General features: G+C 38.2%; 1 protein-coding gene and 1 non-coding gene across 3 annotated transcripts in view; both read left to right on the top strand.

Moving 5' to 3' along the window:
* The window catches only part of PRRG1 (proline rich and Gla domain 1), a 108,873-nt gene that overhangs the window by 32,312 nt on the left and 52,215 nt on the right, over nucleotides 1-24,346 (top strand). For both annotated transcript variants that reach the window (XM_033118710.1, XM_033118720.1), the window contains exon 2: nucleotides 18,996-19,046. In XM_033118710.1, coding sequence (XP_032974601.1) covers nucleotides 19,037-19,046 — 10 coding nt within the window. In that variant the 5' untranslated portion in view covers nucleotides 18,996-19,036. The remainder of the gene's footprint in view (nucleotides 1-18,995; nucleotides 19,047-24,346) is intronic.
* TRNAI-GAU (transfer RNA isoleucine (anticodon GAU)) lies at nucleotides 21,798-21,871 on the top strand. The gene has a single exon. It is a non-coding gene; the product is annotated as a tRNA-Ile (tRNA).

Genomic DNA, 24,346 nt, shown 5'->3' with positions numbered 1-24,346 from the left:
GCACATACACAACAGAAATAGGTACAGAGTTTCCTAAAAAGACATGTACAAGCACGTTCACAGCACTGTTTATAATAAACTTAAACTTGAGACAACCCCAATGTCCATCAATGATAAAATGAATACATTAACAGGCATATGTACCTAACATGGAATCGACAGTGAGAATGAACTATAACCACATGCAACAATATGGATGAATCTTACAAACATGAGGTTGAGCAAAAGAAGCTAGAGCCAAGAGTATACACTGTTATTCCACTTATATGAAGTTCAAAATCACATAAAATTCATCTATGATGTAAGAAATCAGGCTACTGGCTACCCTTTTTGAGAGGTAGTAACTGGACGGGGCCACAAGGGGGGCTTCTGGGGTGCTGGTAGTGTTCTGTTTGGTGTCCTGATCTGGCTACTGATCATGGGTGTGCCCACTTTATGAAAATTCAGTAAGGTATATACTTAGGATTTGTCCACTTTTCTGTATATATGCTATATTTTAATACTTCATATAAAAGAGTAATAAGTGCTATCAATCTACTGCTACATAACAAATTACCCCAAACCAAGCAGCTTAAAATAATAAACATTTATTATCTCACACAGCTTCAGAGAGTCAGCAATCCAGGAGCAGCTAAGCTGGGTGTTTTTGGCTCAAGGTCTCTCATGAGGTTGCTATCCAGATGTCAGCTGGGCCTGTTGACAGACGCCTCAGTGGAAGCTCCTTGTATTACCACAGGCTAAAACAAAACAAAAAACCCACAGATAACATTTATGTGTATTTACGTGTGTATATATGTATTTAGCAAATTATATCAAGCATATTGTCATATTTTTTTCTCCACTTACATTGTCGGCATCCTTTTTTTAATGATTGGCTCATCTATAGATCTATTTCATCCTTTCTGCATGTAGCTTTATTGAGGTGTAATCGACATACGATTGACATGCATACACATATTTAAAGTGTACAATTGGATAGGCTTTTATGTGTGTATATACCCATGAAATTGTCATCACGATCAAGATAATATCACTCCAAAAAGTTTCCTCCTGTTCCTTTATAATAATCCTCTTCTCATCCTTTTAAATGGCTGAAAAGCTTTATTTATATATATATAATCAAATGCCTTCAAAATCCATAATTACATATGCTCACAGATAGCTCAATCTAATTTTTTGTGTAAATTATAGAACTCTCCCTCATTTGGAAGAAGAACAGCCCTCTCCCGCTCACCCCCGCCCCAAGTCAAGAATATGCAAGCCAGATTACCTGGGTTAAAAATCTTAGCTCTGCCACTTTACAAACAGTAGCACCTTGGACAAATTGCTTAACTATTCTGTATCAAATTCCTTATCTGTACCTCTAGTGCTAATAATAGTCCTATACCTAACTCATAAAATTACAAAGTGTAAAGGAATTAATATACATAGTCTGATAACAAAGCACTGTGTTTTCGTGTGTTTTGTGTTAATTTTCCTGGCCTGTTATGCTCATAGCCTAGGCTCTCAGTCTCTCCTGATGATAGTAAAGCTATGAGTTGATAGGGCCCTGTGTTCAAATATCCTACGAGCACTTAACCTCTTTTACTCCTACTTCTGTATCACTTTGCTCTGAGCTCCTTGCTAACGGTGAGGAAAGAGACGTTTTTAAGGCTAGGTTCTTTATTACCTAGATAATATCTTAGGGACTTTTCATATGCTGAGAGACACCCAAAATAGGATGCTTTAAAAAATTCCAAGACCTTATAAGTCAAGATGTTAGAATGCCACTTGCATTTCTATGTTAACAGTCACTAGTGATCACTTTGGTAGTAGTGATTATACATGTAAAATAGCTATTCCTGGAATACGTACTCAGTGTATATCCTATGAAAAATCCAAAGAATTGAGATATTGCCTGTCCTTGGGAAGTTTACTATCAACTTGAAGAAACATGATTAGATTTTGTAGTGGTGACTATTGAAAGACTGGGAGGAGTGAGTAGGTTTTACTGATGGGTTATGTTAGCTTGAGCTGAAGATGCTGCCTCTGTTTTAAACCCATGTAATTGGCATGTGTTTTACTATCCCTAACCTGGAAACAACCCAAATGTCCATGAGTGGGAGAATGAATAAATAAATAGGGATATATATCTAATATAGAGTCAGTGAGAATGAATACACCACATCCACATGCAACAATATAGATGAAGTTCACAAAGTTGAGCGACAGAAGCGAACCCCAAGAGTATACACTTTGAATCCATTTATATGAAGATCAGAAAACATACAGCACTCATCTATGGTGTAAGAAATCAGGCTAGTAGCTACTAGTACCTATCCTCCGTCATCATGCTAATTCCAACTACAGGGCTTGCCTTCATCACCATCAGCCCCATGGAGTGTGTGGGGCCCTGTTGTTCTTCGGTCCAAGGAAGCTGCAAAGAGGGTTTCCTACCTGGGGCAAATTGGATGGGGACTGAATAAAGCCTTAGGCGTGGATAGGCATCCTTCTAGTAGCAGGGCGGTCATCAGCAAGGGGATGACTGCTGTCTAAGAGGAGCCCTCACCATGTACCACCAGGAAAGGTTCTGCCCATATGGTTGCTCTTAAGGTCTGTTAATGCTAAATCCACTTTAAGGGATTTCTGGGCATTCGAGCAATGCCCCTCACTAAAAATGGCCCATCGTTTTGAATGTGTTTCGTTCCTTCAGCTCTGAGCCTTCTATCCTAGGCCCCACTGACTTCTCCCTTTAACCCAGGGAGCCTTTCTAGCCTGAGAGAGGGAATGAGTGGATGGGATTGAAGGGGGGATCCTTGCTCTCATTATTTTCTTCCATCATAATGTCTCTGCTAAAAGACCTTTTGTTTTCTCCCCAAGCACCTTGGAAGACCAAGTTAGGAAACCTTTTTTTTTTTCTCTTTGACCCAAGCTTATCTTTCACTTGAAGTAATGCTCATGGAATGGCTTAGCTACTTTGGGGGGAAGTGGTAGGTAAGGAGTAAAGAAAGAAGGCAAAAAAAAAAGTGAATTCTTAGGGAGAAACAAAACTTTAAATATTTTAAAATATCCCACAACACTTGGGTTGAATGAAATAATGAAGATATCATTACCAATAATTATGGAATTTAGAGGGGAAGCTACTTTATATGTGTAATGAAGAAAATATTTGGTTTTAGATTCATGATGCTTCAGGTGGTGACACAATATCAAGGTGGAGATTTCTCTAAGGCATTTGGAATTGTGGAAGTTAGGGGAAAGGCCAAGGCCAGATAGATAGCTTTGTGTTTTACTGGGATAGAAGTGATAATTGAAACCTAACTGGGTGAAATAAAGTATTTCTGTTAGGGAATATAGTGACTTCATCAAGTGATTTTATAGGGCATCTAGATTATTTTATATAGTTTGCAATGGCTTAGTTTTTATTCACTGAAATACTTCTATAGTTTTAGCATGATTTATTTAGATAGTTACCCCATTATCTTTAATATTTTATTGTGTACTTGAACTATAAGTCCCACTATCATATAAAATTAATATCTCTAACTTTAAAGTTATTAGAGAATTTTCTAACTGTTGTTATTGATAGTGCTGGATCTTTATGTTTCACTAATGTTTATCCTAGGCTTACTTACATTTCTTTTGACTTGTTGATTAATGAAAATTCAGTAAGCCATTTCACTGAGTATTCCAGGGGTTGGCAAATAATGTCTTGCTGCCTGTTATTATATAGCCTACGAACTGAGAATGGTTTTTACGTTTTTAAATGGCTGAACATTTTTAAAAGAAAATGTTGTGACAAATGAAAACTATGTAAAATTCCAATTTCAGTATCCATAAACAAAGCTTTATTACAATGTAGCCACACACAAATTCATTTCAGTGGCTGCTTTTGTGCTACAACAGCAGAGTTGATTGGTTGTGACCATATTGCCCACAAAGCTTAAAATATTTACTCTCTGGCCCTTTGTAGAAAAAGTTTGCTAACTCCTGATATACACCAACAGATGTGTCATTGATGAACTACTAAAAGACAAGTATTTTTTTTTAAAGTGCTTGTCTTAAACAATCATCATTTAAATAATTCCTGTGCTTTCCTGTCTTAATTTTTTTCTCCCTGGTATGTACTGCTATTTATCACGATTTACCATGCTAGACATTTTGCTTGTTTAAATAAATAAACACAGGTTAATTGTTTCTTCTCATCTAGATTGTAACTTTCATAAGAGCAGGGACTCTTGTCTCTTTTGTATACTGCTATATCCCCAGCACCTAGGTATATACGCTGTTTCCCTGAAAATAAGACCTAACCGGAAAATAAGCCCTAGCATGATGTTTCAGGATGACATCCCCTGAACATAAGCCCTCATGCGTCTTTTGGAGCAAAAATTAATATAAGACCTGGTCTTATTTTCGGGGAAACACAGTAGTAGAAACACAATGTCTATTTGAATGGTATATATTTTTTTAATTGAAAAGATAACTGTGCTGAATCTGCTACATTTTACTTCACCCAAATCTGAGCATAACTGGACAACACATTAAAACAAAGTATACGTTCTTCTTTTGCATAACTTGTTTAACTTGACTCTCCACATTCTAAAAGGTGAGTATCTAAGGAATTCATATGACAGCGCTGCATATGCTGCTGCTGCCTTGTATAGATCACTGGGAGGAACAGCATCTGTAGCATCTATAAATATTTATATTTATATATACATATATTAATTTTAAAAATTATTTGGTATCATATGGTTCTATAATTTGTTTTATAATATTAGTACATAATATTGATACATTTAGATACGTATTTCTCAAGCCTCTATTTCAGTTATTATGTTTATACATTGAGGTTACTGGGCCTAGCAAAATGAATGGTACATACTAAGTACCTAAAAGTTAGAGTAATTGAAGAATTAAGCAAGCTCTTTGGGAATAAGTTGTTTTATGAATGCAGGGGTATTGTTTAATGGTTTCCCAATACATTTAGAATAAAATCGAAACTTTCCCCCCAAGAAATCCTTGTAGGATTTGACCATTTGTCTGTCTCCAACCTCTCGTTTCTCTCTTTCTTGCCATACTGAAGCCATACTGAAGTTCTTTAATTCCCTCTAATACCTTAAGATCCTTTATGTATAATTTTAAAAATTACGACTCCCCTATAGTTTCTAAGCTCTATTAGGGCAGGGATCACATCTGTATTATTCACCGTCAAACCCCCAAGTGCTTAGCAAAATTATTGAAATGTAGCAGGAAGTAAATATTTGTTGAATGACTACGTACGTGACTGGAAGAGAACTGGACTTGGCGTCAGAAACACTAGGTTAAAATCCTGGAATGTGTTCTGAATCTTGATCTGGATGTCAGTTACACAGGTGTGTCTGTGAAGGTATTTTGATGTTACAGTTATGACATGAGCACTTTTGATGGGAATATGTTGATAAGTTAAAAACAACAATCCTCAGAGGGTAAGGGGGTGGGGTGGGAGATGAGGGTAAGGGGGATCAAATGTCTGGTGATGGAAGGAGAACTGACTCCGGGTGGTGAACACACAATGGGATTTATAGATGATGTCATACAGAATTGTACACCTGAAATCTATGTAATTTTACTAACAATTTTCACCCCAATAAATTAAAAAAAGAACAAAAACAATCCTGGGATGTCCTTACTAGTTATGTGAACATGAATAAGTCAATTTCTCTGAAATTTAGTTTTATCATTTATCGGTAGGTATTATGTACCTACCTCATAAGACTGTTACAAGCACTGATAAAATGATGTATGTGAAAGTGCCTTATTGTTGTAGACATACAACATAGAACAGGTGAATCTTTATTATTTGAAGGAGGTAGAAGAAGAGAAGGTGCAAAGGGGAGGCACTCAGAAACCTAGTGAAATAAACCCATCTTTTACAGAAGTGTCCTTAGGCAACTGAAGAGAGCTAGGGCTATAAGAGACACCCATTGACGGAAGAATGGACTCCATCTCATCTCTAGAGTGTGCCACAAGGCCCTTAGGCCCTCTTACCCTTAAAACGTAGAAGGGACTTGGGGGAAGAGAAGAGCAAGAGGCTAAGACCGGCAAATTACTGTAACAGTGTGAGCCGAGTGGAGGATAGTGAAGTGATTGACCTACCTAACCAGCCATGAGAGAGCCGTGTGGCTGAAAAATAAAGCCGACATTGAAGTGCTTCTCTACAAATTAAAACGTAGCCTGCAGTGTTTCAAAACTAATAAGGAGCTAGATATAATCGAATCTCAGAGAATTACTGGAAGAAGAATCATTACCAGGATTAGGAGTTTCCAGGCTATAATTGTCACTGGAAGGCTAGGCAAGTGCATGTAAGGGACATCAAAAATGGGAAAAGAAGCTCTTACAGAACTGACAGCACACATTTCAAACTTAAATAGTACATGCAGCTGAAGCTAAAAGTTTAAAATCAAATTTTATTTTCAAAAATTCAGCTCATAAAAATATGCATTATACTACCTTTGTCTTAAGTAGTAATAGTTACACTTAATGTATTGAACCAGATTGACCAACTAGAAACTAAACCTCCAGAACTAGATGGAAGCAAGACATTTTGGGAAAAGAAAATATTTGATATCCTTGTAAGTCCTTCTTGTGCATTTATCATTATCAAGAACTGTTCTAACTGTTCTCGTTTAATTCTCCTTTGAAGCCTGTGAAATTAAGGCTACCTTTGATAACCCTATTATGGATGAAGAAACTGAGGCATAAAGAGTTTAAATAACTTACCAAGGTCAGATAGTAATGACAGGGCAGGCCTCAAACCCTGCTATGTTTATGGCAAAGCCCGTACTCTGACCTGTTGGTGGAACTAATGTCAGGGTGTGTATAACCTGCCGTTATTTAAGAGGCCATAATACTGCGAAATTTGCCCAGTGCCAGCATGCCTTCCATATGTAAGAAATCCACAGAGAAGAAATCCTGAAAACTGTATTCTGATGAATCTTACTTGAATATTATGGAAGAGAACACCATCTGTAACATTCTGTTACTCGAGTAAGCTCCCAAAAAGCAGATAATTTGTCTCTCTTGTACGCCACTGTTTCTCTAAAGCCTGGTTTCTCAACCTTGACACTGTCGACATTTTGGAGTGGATAATTCTTTGTTGTGAGGGTCTGTTCTGTGCATTATAGAATTTTCAGCGGTATCCCTAGCCCAAACCCACTAGATGCTACCAGCATCCCTCACCAGTTGTGACAAACAAAGATATCTCTAGACATTGCCAAATGTCCCATCGGGAAAAAAATTGCCCCCAGTTGAAAACAAGGGTTCCTAAAGAATAGAACAGTGGGCGGCAACTAAAAAGACACTCACCAAGTGTTTTGAATTAACTGAAGACAGGAATAAACAGTGTTCCACAAAGTATACTTCTTGTGATATGCAAAATAACTGGAGGGAACCTTGAAAACATTCTAGGACTTTAATAGTTATGCATTTTATATGCATTAGAAAAATATATTAATAACATACCAAGCCCATGCTTTCATATACTATTTTATAGGACAAGGCTAAAATAGATACTGAAATTTAAAAACATAAACATTAAGTAACTATAGACAACAGATACATTTAGCAAAAATGATAAAATTGATTAAGGTGATACGTAAATGATAGGAGTTTGATGCACTGATCTATACTAAAGGAAACATAGGCAAACATTGTACACCTGAACACATTTGGTGTGAGAGCTTCCCCTAATTCTGGTTTGTGTAGGCCACTAGGACCCTCATTAGGAATGTTCTAGTGCCCTGCACAAACTAGACACAAATGTGGAAGACAAATTGTTCACCCTCTGAGAACTGGGCAGTGAGAGATACTATAAAGTATGCACGTCTGTATGGGGATAGCACTTAAGTTCCATGTATGAAAGTTCAAAGGAAAAAGAGGTTACTTCCTGTTCGGGTAATAAGGAAAGCTTCACTACCAATATTGAAGGATGAATGGAATTTTAGTAGATGTAGATTAATGCAGAGAAAAAGAGCAGAGGCATAGAATTGCAACAGTTTAAAACATATTTAAAGGATGAGTAGAGTCCTGTTTGAGTAGAATGTGCTATATAACTGTTAAACGGAAGGTAGAACCTGGTTGTAGAGAGTGTTTAATGCTAGGCTGGATAAATCCAGAGCAGTGAAACAAGACCCTTACATATGCTGCCTATAAGAGATTCACTTCAGATCAAAAGACATATACAGACTGAAAGTAAAGGGATGGGAAAAAGATATTTCATGGAAATGGAAGTGAAAAAACAAAAAAAGGCTGTGGTAGCAATACTTATACCAGACAAAATAGGCTTTAAAACATAGGCTATGACAAGAGACAAAGAAGGATCCAGTAATTCCACTTCTGGGTATTTATCCAAAGAAACCCAAAATGCTACTTCAAGGGGATGTGTGCAGCCATGTGTTCACTGCAGCATTGTTTACAATGGCCAAGATTTGGAGGCAGCCTGGGTGTCTGTCAGTGGATGAATGGATAAAGAGGAAGTGGTACATATATACAATGGGATATTTCTCGGCCAGGAAAGGGAATGGGTTCTTGCCATCTGGGATGGCATGGATGGACCTGGAGAGTATTGTGCTGAGTGAAATATGTCAGAGAGTGAAAGACAGATGCAATGTCATTTCGCTTATATCCTGTTTCCCCCAAAATAAGACCTAGACGGACAGTCAGCTGTAATGCATCTTTTGGAGCAAAAATTAATATAAGACCCAAGTATTATATTACATATCATATTACATTACATTACATTATATTATATTAAATACCGGGTCTTACAGTGAAAGAAGACCAGGTCTTATATTAATTTTTGCTCTGAAAGACGCATTAGAGCTGATTGTCTGGCTAGGCCTTATTTTCTGGGAAACACATTATGTGGAATCTAAAGAACAAAATAAACAAAGCATAAACAAACTCATAGATACTGAGAACATTTTAATGGTTACCAGACAGGGGTGGGGGAGAGGCACTGGGAATGGGTAAAAAAGGGAAAGGGATTAAGAAGTACAAATTGCAGAATGGCTGTCATCAACAAGACAAATAGTAACAAGTGTTGGAGAGGCTGTGGAGAAAAAGGAACCCTCATACACTGTTGGTGGGAATGCAGATGGTGCAGCTGCTGTGGAAAGCAGTGTGGAGGTTCCTCAAAAAATTACGAATAGAATTACCATATGACCCAGCAATCCCTCTCCTGGGTATCTACCCCAAGAAATCTGAAAACATCTACACATAAAGACACGTGTGCTCCAATGTTCATTGCAGCTTTGTTTACGGTGGCCAAGACATGGAAACAACCAAAATGTCCTTCGATAGATGAATGGATAAAGAAGTTGTGGTATATATACACAATGGAATACTATTCGGCTGTAAGAAAAGATGATATAGGAACATTTGTGACAACATGGATGGATCTTGAGAGTATAATGCTAAGCGAAATAAGTCAGACAGAAAAAGCAGAGAACCATATGATTTCACTGATACGTGGTATATAAACCAAAAACAACTGAAGAACAAGACAAACAAATGAGAAACAAGAACTCATAGACACAGACAATAGTTTAGTGGTTACCAGAGGGTAAGGGGGATGGGGGGTGGGAGATGAGGGTAAAGGGGATCAAATATATGGTGATGGAAGGAGAACTGACTCTGGGTGGTGAACACACAATGGGATTTATAGATGATGTATTACAGAATTGTACACCTGAAATCTATGTAATTTTACTAACAATTGCCACCCCAATAAACTTTAAAAAAAAGTACAAATTGGTTGTTACAAAGTAGTCATGAGGATGTAAGATATAGCATAAGGAATATAGTCAATAATATTCTAATAATAACTATGTATGGTGTCAGATGTGTACTAGCTTTATTGGGGTGATAGATGGGGGAGTTGGAGGATAGGGTGAAAAAGGTGAAGGGATTAAGAAGTACAAATTGGTAGTTACAAATAGTCACAGGGATGTAAAGTATAGCATAAGGAATATAGTCAATAATATGGTATTAAGTATGTATAGTGCCAGGTAGGTACTAGACTAGTCAGGGGGTAGCACTTCTTAAATTATATAAATGTCTAACCATTATGCTGTACACCTGAAACTAATATAAAATCATATTGAATTTCAACTGTAATTGAAAAATTTAAAAAGTGAGGGGAGAAGATGAAGAGGAACAAGAGGTCCAAATTTCCAGGTATAAAACAAATAAGTCATGGGGATGTAATGTACAGCATAGGGAATATAGTCAATAATACTGTGATAACGTGGTACGGTGTCAGATGGCTGCTGGACTTTAGGTATGCAAATGTTGAATAACTATTGCATACTACTAAAACTAATATAATATTGTATGTTAGCTATTTTTTGATAAAAATCTTTTCTTAAAAACTAGAATGAAAACACGCATGCGCGCGCACACACACACACACACACACACACACACCAGCTGAGCAAAAAAGAGAGAGAATAGAGCAACAGACGATCAGAGTGGAAAGAGCAGGCTAAACCCTGGCAATAGAAGAAGAAGCGGGGAGGTAACCTGGAAGTGGGGAATTCAGGGTTTGGGGGTGATATCAGCAGTATGCTGTGAACCCCATGTCTCTAAGAAAGTTGTCTTCTTTAAAACAATTCTGATCTTTGGAAGTTTACTACTGGAATACTGGGTGAGGCAGATGACAGATAATATTGATTTTTGCCTCCTTCATTTCATCTTCCCCTGGAAGAGAGCTGCTTGTTCTCTCCACCATGTTGACCGCTGGAGAGACAAGTCCTTTTTGAAAATTTTGGCCCATACCTGACAATCCTTTCCTTTGTGGTTCCCTGACACAACTGAGAATGGCTTGATTCTTTTCAAAAAGACTTTATTAAATATTAAAAATAAAAAACAAAATAACGAGAAGTCCTACCAGATTAATTTGCATCACATTGTACTCTCTCTCACCAGTCAAATTCCTTTCCCTACTGCTGGGAGAATATCCTTAAAATCCAGATTTAGCCATGACCTCCCTTGGTTTAACTCTTTCATGGCTTCTCACTTATAAAGGGATTATTTTTTAGTACATTAACTTTCTTATGAATTTTCCTGGGGTGAGAAAGATTTTATACTTCTCTTTACATACTGCTTATTTTATTTATCTGACTTAGGTGGGTTAGTTAAAATTGTGATGATACTTAGGAACAGTGAAAGACAAATATGTATGAGTCTTCCAGGTCTTTCATAAAGCCTTCCCAGAATAGCTTCATCTGAAGGGTCAGGGGTCCCTACTGGATTTCAAACTCTGCTTCCCAGTGGGTGGACTCAAATCAACCTGAAGACTCAAATCAATCTCCACCTCAAATCAACCTGAAGAATTCAGCCCTAACCCATTTTATGTATTGGTGTTCTGCATAAGATTTGAGAGTGGTCTGCTGCTTTAAATAAAAGGTGGGGTGATGAGAAATCATTAGATGATTTCAAAAGTTCCTTTTGGCTCCAAAATGCTCTGAGAATCCAGCCCCCTTCACTTCTTTCTTGATTCACTTTATGTTAACTTTGTTCCATACAATTAATACCTTGTTAGAAAATAATGAAATTTCAGAGCTCAAGGGGTTTCGGCAGTTAGCTTGTCCAGTTTCCCCAAACTGAGCTTCAATTCCTAGGACTCCTGAGAAATATTGATTGCTCACAAAAAGGATTATGTAGTCAAATACATTGAGAGACTATACTTTTGTCACATTGCTAATTAGCATTTTTAAGGCTCTGAAAAGTCTTATAATGAAGATACCTGTTTAACCTTAAGACAGCATTTCTTACATTTATTTGATCAGAGCCCTACTTTTAATTAATACACCTTTAATATCCTGCTGGATGTCTATTTGGGAAACACTCATTGAGTTCATCCCCCTTCTTTTGCAAGTAATTTGAGATAAAAAATGATTTTCTATTGTCACACAACTAGTTATCGGTTCTTAGTCTCATATTTATTCCCTGATTGACTTTCATATGTGCTTCTCTTTTTGCCAACTTTATTAAAATATAATTGACATGTAACATTGTGTAAGTTTAAGGTATATAAAATACAACATAATGATTTGATGCAAGTATATATTGTGAAATGACTGCTGCAATAAGGTTAGATAACAGATTTTCACCTCATATAGTTATAATTTTGTATGTGTATCTTGAGAACTTTTCAGATCTACTCGCTTAGCATCTTTCAAATAGACAATATTGATAACTATAGTCACCATGCTGCACATTATATCCTGAGAATTTCTCTATCTTAAAACTGGGAATTTGGACCTTTTGACCTATTCTGCCCATTCCCACCACTGCTGGCAACCACAAGTTTAGTCTCTATGAGTTTGTTTTTTGGATTCTACATGTGAGATCATACAGTATTTGTCTTTCAATGTCTGACTTACTTCACTTAGCATAACGCCCTCAAGGGGCATCCATGTTGTCACAAATGGCAGATCTGTCGTTTTTTATGGCTGAATAATAGTCTATTGTGTGGGTATGTAAACATGTGTATACACATATATATCACATTTTTTAATCCATTCATCTATCAGTAGATATTTGTTTCCTTGTCTTGACAATAGTCAAACAATGCTGCAATGAACATGGTAGTACAGAAATCTCTTCCAGATAGTGGTTTTTATTTCCTTTAGATATATACCCCAAAGTGAACTTGCTAGATCATATGGTAGTTCTATGTTTTTAATTTCTTGAGAAACTTCCATACTGTTTTCCGTGGTGGCTATAGCGGGTTACATTCCCACCAACAGAGTGCAAGGGTTCCCCTTTCTCCACATCCTCTCTAGCATTTGTTGTCTGTCATTTTGATAATAGACATCCTAACAGGTGTGAGGTAATATATAATTATGGTTGTGATTTGCATTTCCCTGATGCAGATCAGGTGATGTTAAGCACCTTTCCAAGTACCTGTTGGCCATTTGTATGTCTTCTTTTGAAAAGTGTCTACTCAGATCCATTGCCCTTTTTTTGTTTCAAAGTTTCTCCTGCTTTTTTTTTTCTTTTGTTAATTAAATTTATTAGGGTGATAATGGTTCGTAAAATTACATAGGTTTCAGGTGTACAATTCTACAATACATCACCTATATATCACATTGTGTGCTCACCACCCAGAGTCAGTTCTCCTTCCATCACCATATATTTAGTTGACCCCCTTTACCCTCTTCCACCATCCCCCACTTTTAAATTTGGTTATTTGGGTTTTTTGCTATTGAGTTGTATAAGTTCATTGTATATTTTGGATATTAACCCCTTATCAAATATATGGTTTGCAAATATACTCTCCCATTCCTTCGGTTGCCTTTTCATTTTGTTGGTCATCTTTTACTGTGCAGAGCTTTTAGTTCGATGCAGTCCCACTTATTTATTTGTGCTTTTGTTGCTTGTGCTTTTGGTGTCATTTCCAAAAAATAATTGCCAAGACCAATGTCAAGAAGCTTTTTACTTTGTTTTCTTCTAGGAGTTTTATGGTTTCAGGTCTTACATTTAAGTCTTTAATCCATTTCAAGTTCATTTTTGTCAGTGGTATAAGGTAGGGGTCCAGGTTCATTCTTTTACTGTGAATATCTAGTTTTCCCAACATCATTTATTAAAGAGACTATCTCTTCCCCATTGGGTTTTCTTGCCTCCCTTGTCAAATATTAGTTGACATTATGTGCATAGGTTTATTTCTGGGTTCTGGATTCTGTTCCTTTGGTTTATTTGTCAGTTTTTGTGTCAGTACCATACTATTTTGATTACTATAACTTTGTGATATAGTTTGAATTCAGGAAGTATGATACCTCTAGCTTTGCTTTTTCTCAGGATTTCTCTGGGTATTCAGGGTCTTTCTTTTGTGGTTGCATACAAATTTTAGGATTTTCTTTTCTATTTCTGTAAAAATTGCCATTGGAATCCTAATAGTGATTGCATTGACTCTATAGATGGCTTTGGGTTGTATGCACATTTTAACAATATTCTTCCAATCCATGAACATGGGGTATCTTTCAATTTATTTGTGTCTCCTTCAATTTCTTTCATCAGTGTCTTAACAGTTTTCAGTATATAAATCATTCACCTCCTTAAATTTTTTTCCTAAGTATTTTTTTTGGGATGGTATTATAAATGGAATTGTCTATTTCTTTTTCAGGTAATTCATTGTTAGTGTGTAGAAACACAACTGATTCCTGTATGTTGATTTTGTATTCTGCAACTTTACTGAATTTTTTTATTCAGTTTTTTGGTGGAGTCTTTAGGATTTTCTATATATAAAATTTTGTCATCTGCAAACAGGGAACTTCTTCCTTTACAGGTTAGATGCCTTTTATTTCTTTTCCTGATTGCTCTGGCTAGAACTGCCAGTATTATGTTGAGTAGGAGTGGTGAGTGTGGGCACCCTTATCTTGTTCCCAATCTTAGAGGGAAAGCATTCAACCTTTCTTCATTGAGTATGTTAGCTGTGGGCTTCAATTATATGGCCTTTATTATATTGTATATGTCTTGTTGAATTTGTTTTGCTAGTAGTTTGTTACAAATTTTTGCATCTATATTCATCAGGGATATTGGCCTGTAGTTTTCTTGTAGTGTCCTTAACTGGCTTTTGTATCAGGGTAATGCTGGCCTCAGAAAATGAGTTTCCAAGTGTTCCTTCCTCTTCAATTTTTGGTAAGAGTTTGATAAGGATGATATCTTTAAATGTTTGGTAGAATTTACCAGGGAAAGCATCTGGTCCTGAGTTTTTCTTTGTTGAAAGTTTTTAATTACTGATTTCATACCCCTACTTGTTATTGGTCTGTTAAGATTTTCTATTTCTTCTTTATTCAATCTTGATGGGTTGTATGAGGTCTGACAATTAAATTCACGAACTTGTTGCAATGATGTTGCTAACCTTTTTTTTAATATCAGAGCGATTATTCATTATTAATTTGTACCAACTAGACAAACAGTTAACCAAGTTTACTATTTGGAAGTGCTGAAAAGGCTGCATGACAAAGTTAGACAACCTGAACTTATCACCAACAATTCATGACTCTTGCATCACGACAATGCACCAGCTCACACGGCACTGTCTGTGAGGGAGTTTTTAGCCAGTAAACAAATAACTGTACTGGAACACCCTCCCTACTCACCTGATCTGGCCCCCGAATGACTTCTTTCTTTACCCGAAGATAAAGGAAATACTGAAAGGAAGACATTTTCATGACATTCAGGACATCAAGGGTAATAGGACAACAGCTCTGATGGCCATTCCAGAAAAAGAGTTCCAAAATTGCTTTGAAGGGTGGACTAGGCACTGGCATCGGTGCATAACTTCCCAAGGGGAGTACCTCAAACGTGACCATAGTGATATTTAGCAGTGAGGTGTGTAGCACTTTTTCTAGGATGAGTTCACAAACTTAATTGTCTGACCTCATCTGTCTGTTTTTTTCCATTTGGTCTATAGTATTGTTTAAATCTACTATTTCCTGATCGATTCTCTGTCTGGATGATCTATTCATTCTTGAAAGTCTGTCTGAATGACCTATTCATTGTTGATAGTAGGGTATTAAAATCCCCAATGATTATTGTATTGCTGTTTACTTCTCCTTTTAGTTGCATTAGTATTTGTTTTATCTTCTTGATGAATTGACCCCTTTTCATTGTATGATAACCTTCTTTGTCTCTTTTGACTATTTTTAGCTTAAAGTCTATCTTGTCTGATGTCATTATTACTATTCCTTTTTTTAGATTTTTTTTTTGTTACCATTTGCTTGGAATATCTGTTTCTATCCCTGTACTTTATTCTATATGTATCCCTAAAGCTAAAGTGAGTCTCTTGTAGGCAGTATATGGTTGGGAATCTTGGTTTTGTTGTTTGTTTTAATCCATTCAGCCATTCTGTTTTTTGTTTTTGTTTTTAATTTTTTAATTGAGGAACAGTGTGTTTTTCCAGGGCCCATCAGCTCCAAGTCAAGTCATTGTCCTTCAGTCTAGTTGTGGAGGGTGCAGCTCAGCTCCAAGTCCAGTCACCGTTTTCAATCTTAGTTGCAGGGGGTGCAGCCCACCATCTCATGCAGGAATTGAATCAGCAACCTTGTTGTTAAGAGCTCATGCAGCTCAGCGGCAGCTCGTTGTCTTCAATCTAGTTGTGGAGGTTGCAAGTTCACTGGCCCATGTGAGAATCGAACCAGCAACCCTGTTGTTAAGAGCTCACGCTCCAACCAACTAAGCCATCCAGCCACCCCCCATTCTGTTTCTTTTGATTGGAAAATTTAATCCATTTACATTTAAGGTAATTATTGGTAGATAAGCACTTACCATTGCCATTTTGTTCCATTGAATTCTTCAGTCATTGTACTCTTCAGCTCTAACATTTCTTTTTTTTTGTTATGGTTTCTATCTCTTTGTTGAACTTCTCATTTTGTTCATGCATTGAATTCCTTTTCAGATAGCTCATAGATCTCCATTTCTTTAGGGTCAGTTATTGGAGCTTTATTAATTTGTTTTGGTAGTGTCACATTTACCTGTTTCTTTGTGATCCTTGATTCCTTGCATTAGTATCTCCATTGATTTAAGTGGCCTCCTCATTCAAACTTTGCACGTTCACTCCATCAGGGAAAGACCTTCACCAGTCACTACAGCTTGGGGATACTGAACAGGTCATTTGGCAGCCTTCATGGGCAGGCAGGGCTGGTTCTTGGGGTTTGTAGTTGGGTGAGGCCACTGCCCATGCTCTGAGGTTGGGGGGATGCCTCTGGCTGGGCTGTGCAGTTGGCTGGCCTGTTGGCTGGGTTCCATGTTCAAGCAGGACCACTAAGTAATAATATTTTTGGGGTGGGGCTATTGATTGTGCTTTGCAAGTCAGATGGGTCCACTAGCTGATCACTCTGGTTGGGTAAAGTCTCAGGCTGTGTTCCCTGGCAGGATGGTACCACTAGTTCAGCTCCGTAATTGAGCAAGGCTATGGGCTATGCTCTGCACTTACCCCTGGTTGTGTGGGATCTCAGACTGTGCTCCACAACCAGATGGTGCCACTGCCTGGACTCTGTTTAGATGGGGCTGCAGGCAGGGGTTAGTAGTCTGACCTGGCCTCAAGCTGTGCTTTGGGATCAGGCAGGGCCACAGACTGTGCCCTGGAGTTGAGCGGGGCTGCATGTCAGTCTTTGTGATCACCTAAGCTACTGGCTGTGCTCAACTGGCAGGCAAGGTCACTGGCTGGTCTTTCTTCTCGTGTGGGGCCATAGGCTATGCTCCGTGATTGGGCCAGGGTTACTGGCTGGACTTCCTGTCTAGGCAAGGCTGCAGGCTGTGTTCAGCAATTGGGCAGGGCCATAAGCTGACCTCCTCTGCTTATTAGGGCCGTAGGCTGGGCTCTCTGGCTGGGTGGGATTGTAGGCTGGGCTCTGCCTCTCCTGGTACCATAGGCTGGGCTTCTGTGTTGCCCAGGGTCACTGTTCAGACTCCCTGGTTATGCTGGGCCCCATGCTATGCTTAACAGTTGAGGGGGGCGGCTAACTTGGCTCCCTGACCGAGCAGGGCTATAGGATTGGGCTCCATGGCTGCTCTAGTTCTCTCGCTGGGCCTCCTCGGTGGGCGGGACTGAAGGCTACGCTCAACACTTGGGCAGTGCTGGGAATTTTCTTCCCTTTCTGTTTGGTAAAACAGGCTCCACTGCCCATATGGCCCACTGACTAGGGATCCAAATCAGGCAGAACTGCCAATTGAGCTCCCTAGCCGGAGGAGCCAGTGGCTCAGCTCTGCAGATGGCCAGAGCTGCTGGCTGGGATCTCTGCTCAGGCACTGCTGCAAGCAGAAATGCCGTGCCAAGACCTGACTGAGCACTGTTTGCTGTAAGCCCCACCTCCCTTCTCCATCAAAGCCCTGCAGATTCCTCTAGTGACCTCCATGAAGCAAGACCTGAGTGGGCCTCCTGGGAAGCGTACCCAGCTTGGGGAGCTGGATGTCCACCTTGGGCCTCTCTTTTCCCACTGTATAAACTATAGGCCCAAGGGGCCCTCTCGGGTTGGCACTGTCAGTATGGAGAAGGGGTGCTGTGTCAGAGTGTATGTAGTCCTCTTACCCTTCTAGTGTGGGATTTTCACAATGGTGTTTTGTCTGTGGATAGTTGATCTTCCTCTGAGAGGGACTGAAATCCAGAATGATCTATGTGGCCATCTTGATGACATAACTCTCCTGTATGTGCTTAGCTTTAAGTAGGTTATACATTCTTTAATGGACTGATACATTATTTCTTATAATTTTGCCTCTCTGGTGCTTAGCTCCACATTGGGAATGTGGCAGGTGAACAATAAATCTGTGGTGATTCCATGATTCAACCCTGTAAGAAAATGAAGCAGTATGGTATGAATTAGCTTCTGTGTATGTATTTTCATCTTTTAAAAACAGACTTGCCTCTCCTCCAGGCATTCCTGCATTTGCAATGTGGGGGTTTTGTTCTCCAAAGTTTCCATTGTCAGTAGTTCATGGTTATTGATTCATACTGTTTATTGGTAATAACTCTATGGGCTGCTTTAATTAGGGATACTGCTGTTTGACACCATTCAGGGAAATGTTACACTATAAAGGGTATGGATGTGTCACAGAATGACATTGAGGAGAAGTCAGTGATAGGCAAACTAATAACATGCTAGCCTGGTTATTAAAATTGGGCCTTTTGGAGTTTTATTCCACCATTTTTTTTTTATTGATATCACTGCTTTCTCCTAAGAGATACGCATGGGACCAATTTGACGACTTTTATTTGGCAAGAGCAGAAACTAATGCTACATAAACAAGGTCATAGTAAGTTTATGTAGAGCTCATGCTTCCAAAATGCTGTTTCTGTTCTCTGAGGTTAGATATCTGTTTGCAGTGGAGAAAATATTTATGTAAGGGGGTAAGATTGGAATGCACTGACATGAAATGCTCATGTGGACCTCATCAGCTTCAGTGGAACTTATCTGATGTAGGGACTCAGCCTCTGTGACTGACTGTGTGTATGTGCTGCATTTTTACAGGGAATCACCGTCTAGGGACCTGCCGGAGACCACAAGCAAACATGGGAAGGAGTAAGTTTCTCTTTGCTTTTAAATAATTTGACTCTCTCCATATTAATCCATTATATCTGGGAAATTAGATTTGTAACTCAAAGGGTTTCTTTGTGAACACCGATATTGTATTTCTGGTTAATGTTAGAAAGTTTTTGTCTGAAGCAGGGCTGTGCAGAGAAAGACCAACAGACTACATGTTGCTTACTGGCAAGGGTCTTTTTATTTACTGCTACTCTTTTCTGGACATCTCCCAGTACAAGGAGAGAAGGCTCAAACTTGATACTATGAGGTTGGTGCAAAAGTAATTGCAGTTTGAAAGGTTAAAAATAATTGTAAAAACCACAATCACTTTTGCACCAACCTAATACGGTATATAGACCTGCCCTAATCCCAGTTTCTTTACAACTCTTAGCAAAGTTACCCATATGCTTCCAGTGGTTGCTAAGCCTCGTTGATAATAGCATAAACAAAAAACATGCTTCTACTATGCAACAAATGACAGCGTTAAAAAAATTCATCTATGAGGTCGATTTATAAATGCTTTCGATTTCCCCTAAAATGTTAAAGCCTAGCATCAAAAACCATTAAAATTTCTTTTGTTTATTTTTCCTTTCTCATAAGGCTATTTATAGTTAGTGGGTAATAGACAAATTTAACATCATTTCATTGTTAAGTTAATATTAACCAACCACTAGTGGCTTCATAAATAATCCTAATCAATGTGGACCATAAAATCAGATGCTGTAAAGGACCTCACAGGGAGACTTGGTGTTACGTAGTATAGAGAGAAGAGTACTGTAGAGAGTCAGAGGCCTGAATTCAACTTCTACCTCTACAACCTTGATCAAATCCTAGAGCTCCCTATATGTGTTTGTTCATATCTGAGGTGGGATTAATATATTCTGCACGTCTCGCCTCAGGAAGTTGTGGTTGGCATAATGTGATAATACATATGAAAAGTGTGTTGAGAACTCTTAAGTATAATGGAAGAGAGCAGTGGTATCTGCTCATTGCTGTCCATATCGAATAAGTATATCTTCATTGCTTCGTTCTTTTAACAGTTAAAATGAAGTTATTTGATCAGCAGGGCTGGGACCAGGGTTGTCCAAGTGACAAAGAGTGCCTCCTTATGTTTTGTGCTCTAGGCACTTTGTTTGCCCCATCTTAGTATGGGCCCTGGTGGGCAGCCCCAAGGATGATGGATCAATCATAGAAACTGTCTTCCTGAACCTTGTTGAGTCAGATTTTGCCTGTTTTCTCCAGAGCTTCCCTTGGAGATTGATTAGCCCCAGGGATTCTCAGTCTTTCCCAACCTTCACAAAAGATACCAATCTCTGATAGTTTAGAAATTTTAAAGCAATGAATAAATTTTAAAAATCTTGTCCAAGTTTTGGGACTAACCCATGCCATGTCCTAACCCCAAGTCAGTTGTCAACAGAAGCTTCCAAAATAACTCATCGTGGCTTGGTCCTCACCTAATCTCAAGCTTCTGGTGGATTTGGAGAAGTGTTCTGATTGTTGGATTTCATCATGGCCATATGGAGAAGAGAGCTGCACCAAGACAGGACAACACATTTCTTCTTGTTTCCTCTCTTCCTTTTCAGAATGATCATCAGGTCATTAGCAAGATCATTAGGTACTGACTTTCAGAGGTACCTCAGCAAGGTTTTGTTTAAATGGTCAGGCAATTAATAGAGTGCTTGCTAAAGGACAGGGCCTGGTAATGTAATCTGCAAGATGGGCATGTTTCCAGCCTGGAGATGAGATAAGGGAAGTGCTTCAAAAAATGCTACTTTTACAAAGACATGGAAGCTTGTAAAGTGGTCAACTGTTTGTCTTGAGCACTTTAAAAGCATCCTTAACATCCTGGATCTCAAAGTCTTTATCCTTTACTCTCCACGCTTCACACAGTTTGCCTGATTACTCTTGTTCATTGCTGACATTGTGAGTGAAAAAAGAAAAGATGCTACTGTGAGCTCATTTTTTTCTTTTTTGGCAATGTACAATGAAGTTTTTACTGGATTTGGCAAAGCTTCTCACAAACATAGCTCAATGTGTCATACAAAGGGGCAGCAGAGGAAAATATCACAAAGACATGGCACTAAGCCTCATTCATTAAGGAGCCATGAAAACAAAGAACACAGCTGGAAAACCTTACAGTATAGGTGAAACATTGAAATTAAAATTGAGTTGAATTTCTCTTGGTATTCTTTGATATTAGATGAAGAAATTATTTATAAATATGTGTTAGATGAAGTATTCTTTTATTTATGTCACATGAAAAAAAATTATGGACAAAGTCTTAAAAAATGGTGGGGGGTGAGATGAGGACAGACTTGTGTATTTAATTTCTTATTAGGCTACCACCAGTGTCCATTGTTTGTGGCATGGAAATCCCATTTACTACGTGTGAGTTCTGAGCGAGGGCTTAGTGTTTATTTCGGACTCTTAAGAATATATAATTATTTTGATATTAACAAGCATCTGTAGAGCACTTCATAAGTCACAGATATTTCCCCTACATTATTGTATTTGAGTTGTCAGACAAGCCTGTGATGTAAATAGGAGTTATTATCTTTAATTTGTGTATTATAAAACTGAAAGTTGTGAAAGTCTTATCTAAAGTCCACAGCCTGTAAATGGAGAGCCAAAATGCAAACCTAGGCCTACTTATGTCATATCTAGCTTTTATTTTCCAATAAACCATGGTTTTAATGTCCTAGTCATCAGCAGTGTATAAAAGTCAATGAAAAAGTTGGGATCCCGAGTGGCCAGTTAGCTCAGTTGGTTAGAGTGTGGTGCTGATAACACCAAGGTTGCCGGTTCGATCCCCGCATGGGCCACAGTGAGCTGCGCTCTCCTTAAAAAAACCAACCAACAACAACAACAACAACAAAAAACCTGGGAGCTATCTGTTGCTGTGACAGGAGTGGAAGAAAATATTTTCTAAGATTTATGATGATGTTCATATATTTTTCACAGCATAGGGAACGGGACAGAAGGGCAAAGAGAAATGGCTGTGTTCACCATTTGTGGTGATAGCTGAAACACATGTGTATCAGATAGTGGAGCGCCTCAAATATCAAAATCCTCTGAGCAGTGGGGATCAATGGCTGCAGAGGCAGCAGTACTTATTGGCAGTCACCAAGGGAGGTAGTGAGATAATTCAACTCAGAAGGCTTGCTGTCCACAGCCCACACTGGGAAGTACCTCAAGTAAGGGGCCTAAGACGCCACTTACCTGGTGAAAGTCACTCTTCTTGATCGATAGATTTCTATCTTTATGGTTTTTCTTAACACAAAGGATATATATAATAATACATCATGGAACACCAGAATAGTACGAGACAACAAGGGGAGATGCTGTTACAAAAAAAGAGCGGCATAAATAAAATTACATATAAGATTTTAGTAGAGAAGTAACATTTTTACAAAAAGAGAATGTGAGGATTTTACAAATGTGTCCAAGTATGTATAGGCCCACAACATATTACACATGTAATACTTGAGTTTTTATCTTTAATCATCTTCAGATGGAAATTAAAACTTTATTCTACCTTTTCATCTCCCCTTACCCCTGAGCAACTGGTATATTCATGACAAAATGACAAAAATTGCAGTAATCCGCAAAGCAATTTCTTGGGAGTTTTCTTGCTGAAAACTTTTGGGGTTATTGTATTTGTTACAATGTTCGAGTAGAATTTAATTTTTAAAACATAGCTGTTTTCCATCTGAATTTTTTCCTTTGTCAGAACACACTTCTCTTATTGCATGCTCTAAGTGCTATAGCAGCAATTGATGGTATTTATTAGCCTAATACGCAGTTATTGATGGCTAATTTCACTGTGTACTTTAGGAACAGAGCTTCTGGAAAAAATTCATCATGCTGTCTCAATGATAGCTAACCACATGATGCTCCTACTCTCTTTTTACAAAATACGAATAAAATTTCACCATGAATCTTCAGAAGTATTCATTTTACTTTGTTGGATAGAAAACAGTATCTGGAATAGCTGAATGATAGCAAGCAGACAGGTCTTATTTGTGGAGAATAGTTAAAATAAAAAGATGAAGATACTTTAGCATTTTTTCTGTTTCTCCTCTTCCAGTATTTAGTCTTCGGAAATAGCTGTTACTTAGCCTAGAAGAAAATCCCAAGTCTATCAAATCTTAATCTGAAAAGTCAGTTTCCATCTCCATTTTCCATACTGAATGGTAACATGCCCTTGATGTTCTAGTATGTGTGAACATAGTGCCATGCTATAGAGAAACAGTGGCAGTGCTGCCAGGTACAGTCTTTGTTTTTTATAACAACGTAGCAGCATAATTCCTTTGGGTCCCTGGTTCCTTTAGCCGAAGAAACCCAAACATGTCCCGTCACTTATCAAGACTTCGTGGAAGGAAAAATGGTTTATAGCTACCACAGTAAATCTCTAAGCTCTTTGATTCATGGCCAAGCTACTGTTCAGTTAAGGCCAATCCTAAACTTAAACTCTGAGCATACAGCTCCATATTTTCAAACGGGGAATGAATATTCACACTGACAAGCTTTGTAAAGTGACTATCTCATAATGTAGTGCCTAATTTTATTTGACAGTTCCCTGCTTTATAGTTCAAGTGTAGGCACACATTTAAAGACGATCAATTATTTCATTTTCTGGCCTATATTAAATCTGAGAGTCTCTTTATTACCGTAGCATATTCATGCCTCTGCAGTTTAGATGATGTCACCAATTTATCATAAATCCTTAGCTTCCTAATTTTATAAGAGTAATACAAATCTGCTTGGGGCTGACAACAGCCATTATTTTTTCCTGGCAAGTCTTTCTCACCAAGGGGAAAAAAAAAAACAAAAAACAACTGAGCTAACTCTTTAATGGTCAGGCTACTTTTTTTTTTTTAACTCATTATAGTGCTTGATGCTTTTTGTCTTTGGTGCAATTCTCTCTGACTTCTCTATTTAAGTGGAAAATAACCTTCGGTACATAAGTTTAGAATGTTTTCTCAACCTCAACACTACTGACATTTTTTGTAATTGAGGCAAAATTCACATAACATAGAATTGACCATGTGAAAGCATACAATTCAGTGGCATTTGAAGCGTACAATTTACAGTGTTATGCAGCCATCTAGTTCCAAAACATTTTCATCCCCTCCAGAGGAGACCCCGTATCCATTAAGCAGTCAGTCGCTATTCCTCCCTCTCCCCAGGCCCTGACAACCTGTAGTCTGCTTTCTATCTCTACACATTTACCTATTCTGAATATTCATTTAAATGAAATAATAGAATATGCGACCTTTTGTGTCTGCCTTTATTCA

This window comes from Rhinolophus ferrumequinum, chromosome X (assembly GCF_004115265.2).
Source record: "Rhinolophus ferrumequinum isolate MPI-CBG mRhiFer1 chromosome X, mRhiFer1_v1.p, whole genome shotgun sequence".
NCBI lineage: Eukaryota > Metazoa > Chordata > Mammalia > Chiroptera > Rhinolophidae > Rhinolophus > Rhinolophus ferrumequinum.
This window is presented reverse-complemented; position numbering and strand designations above follow the sequence as displayed.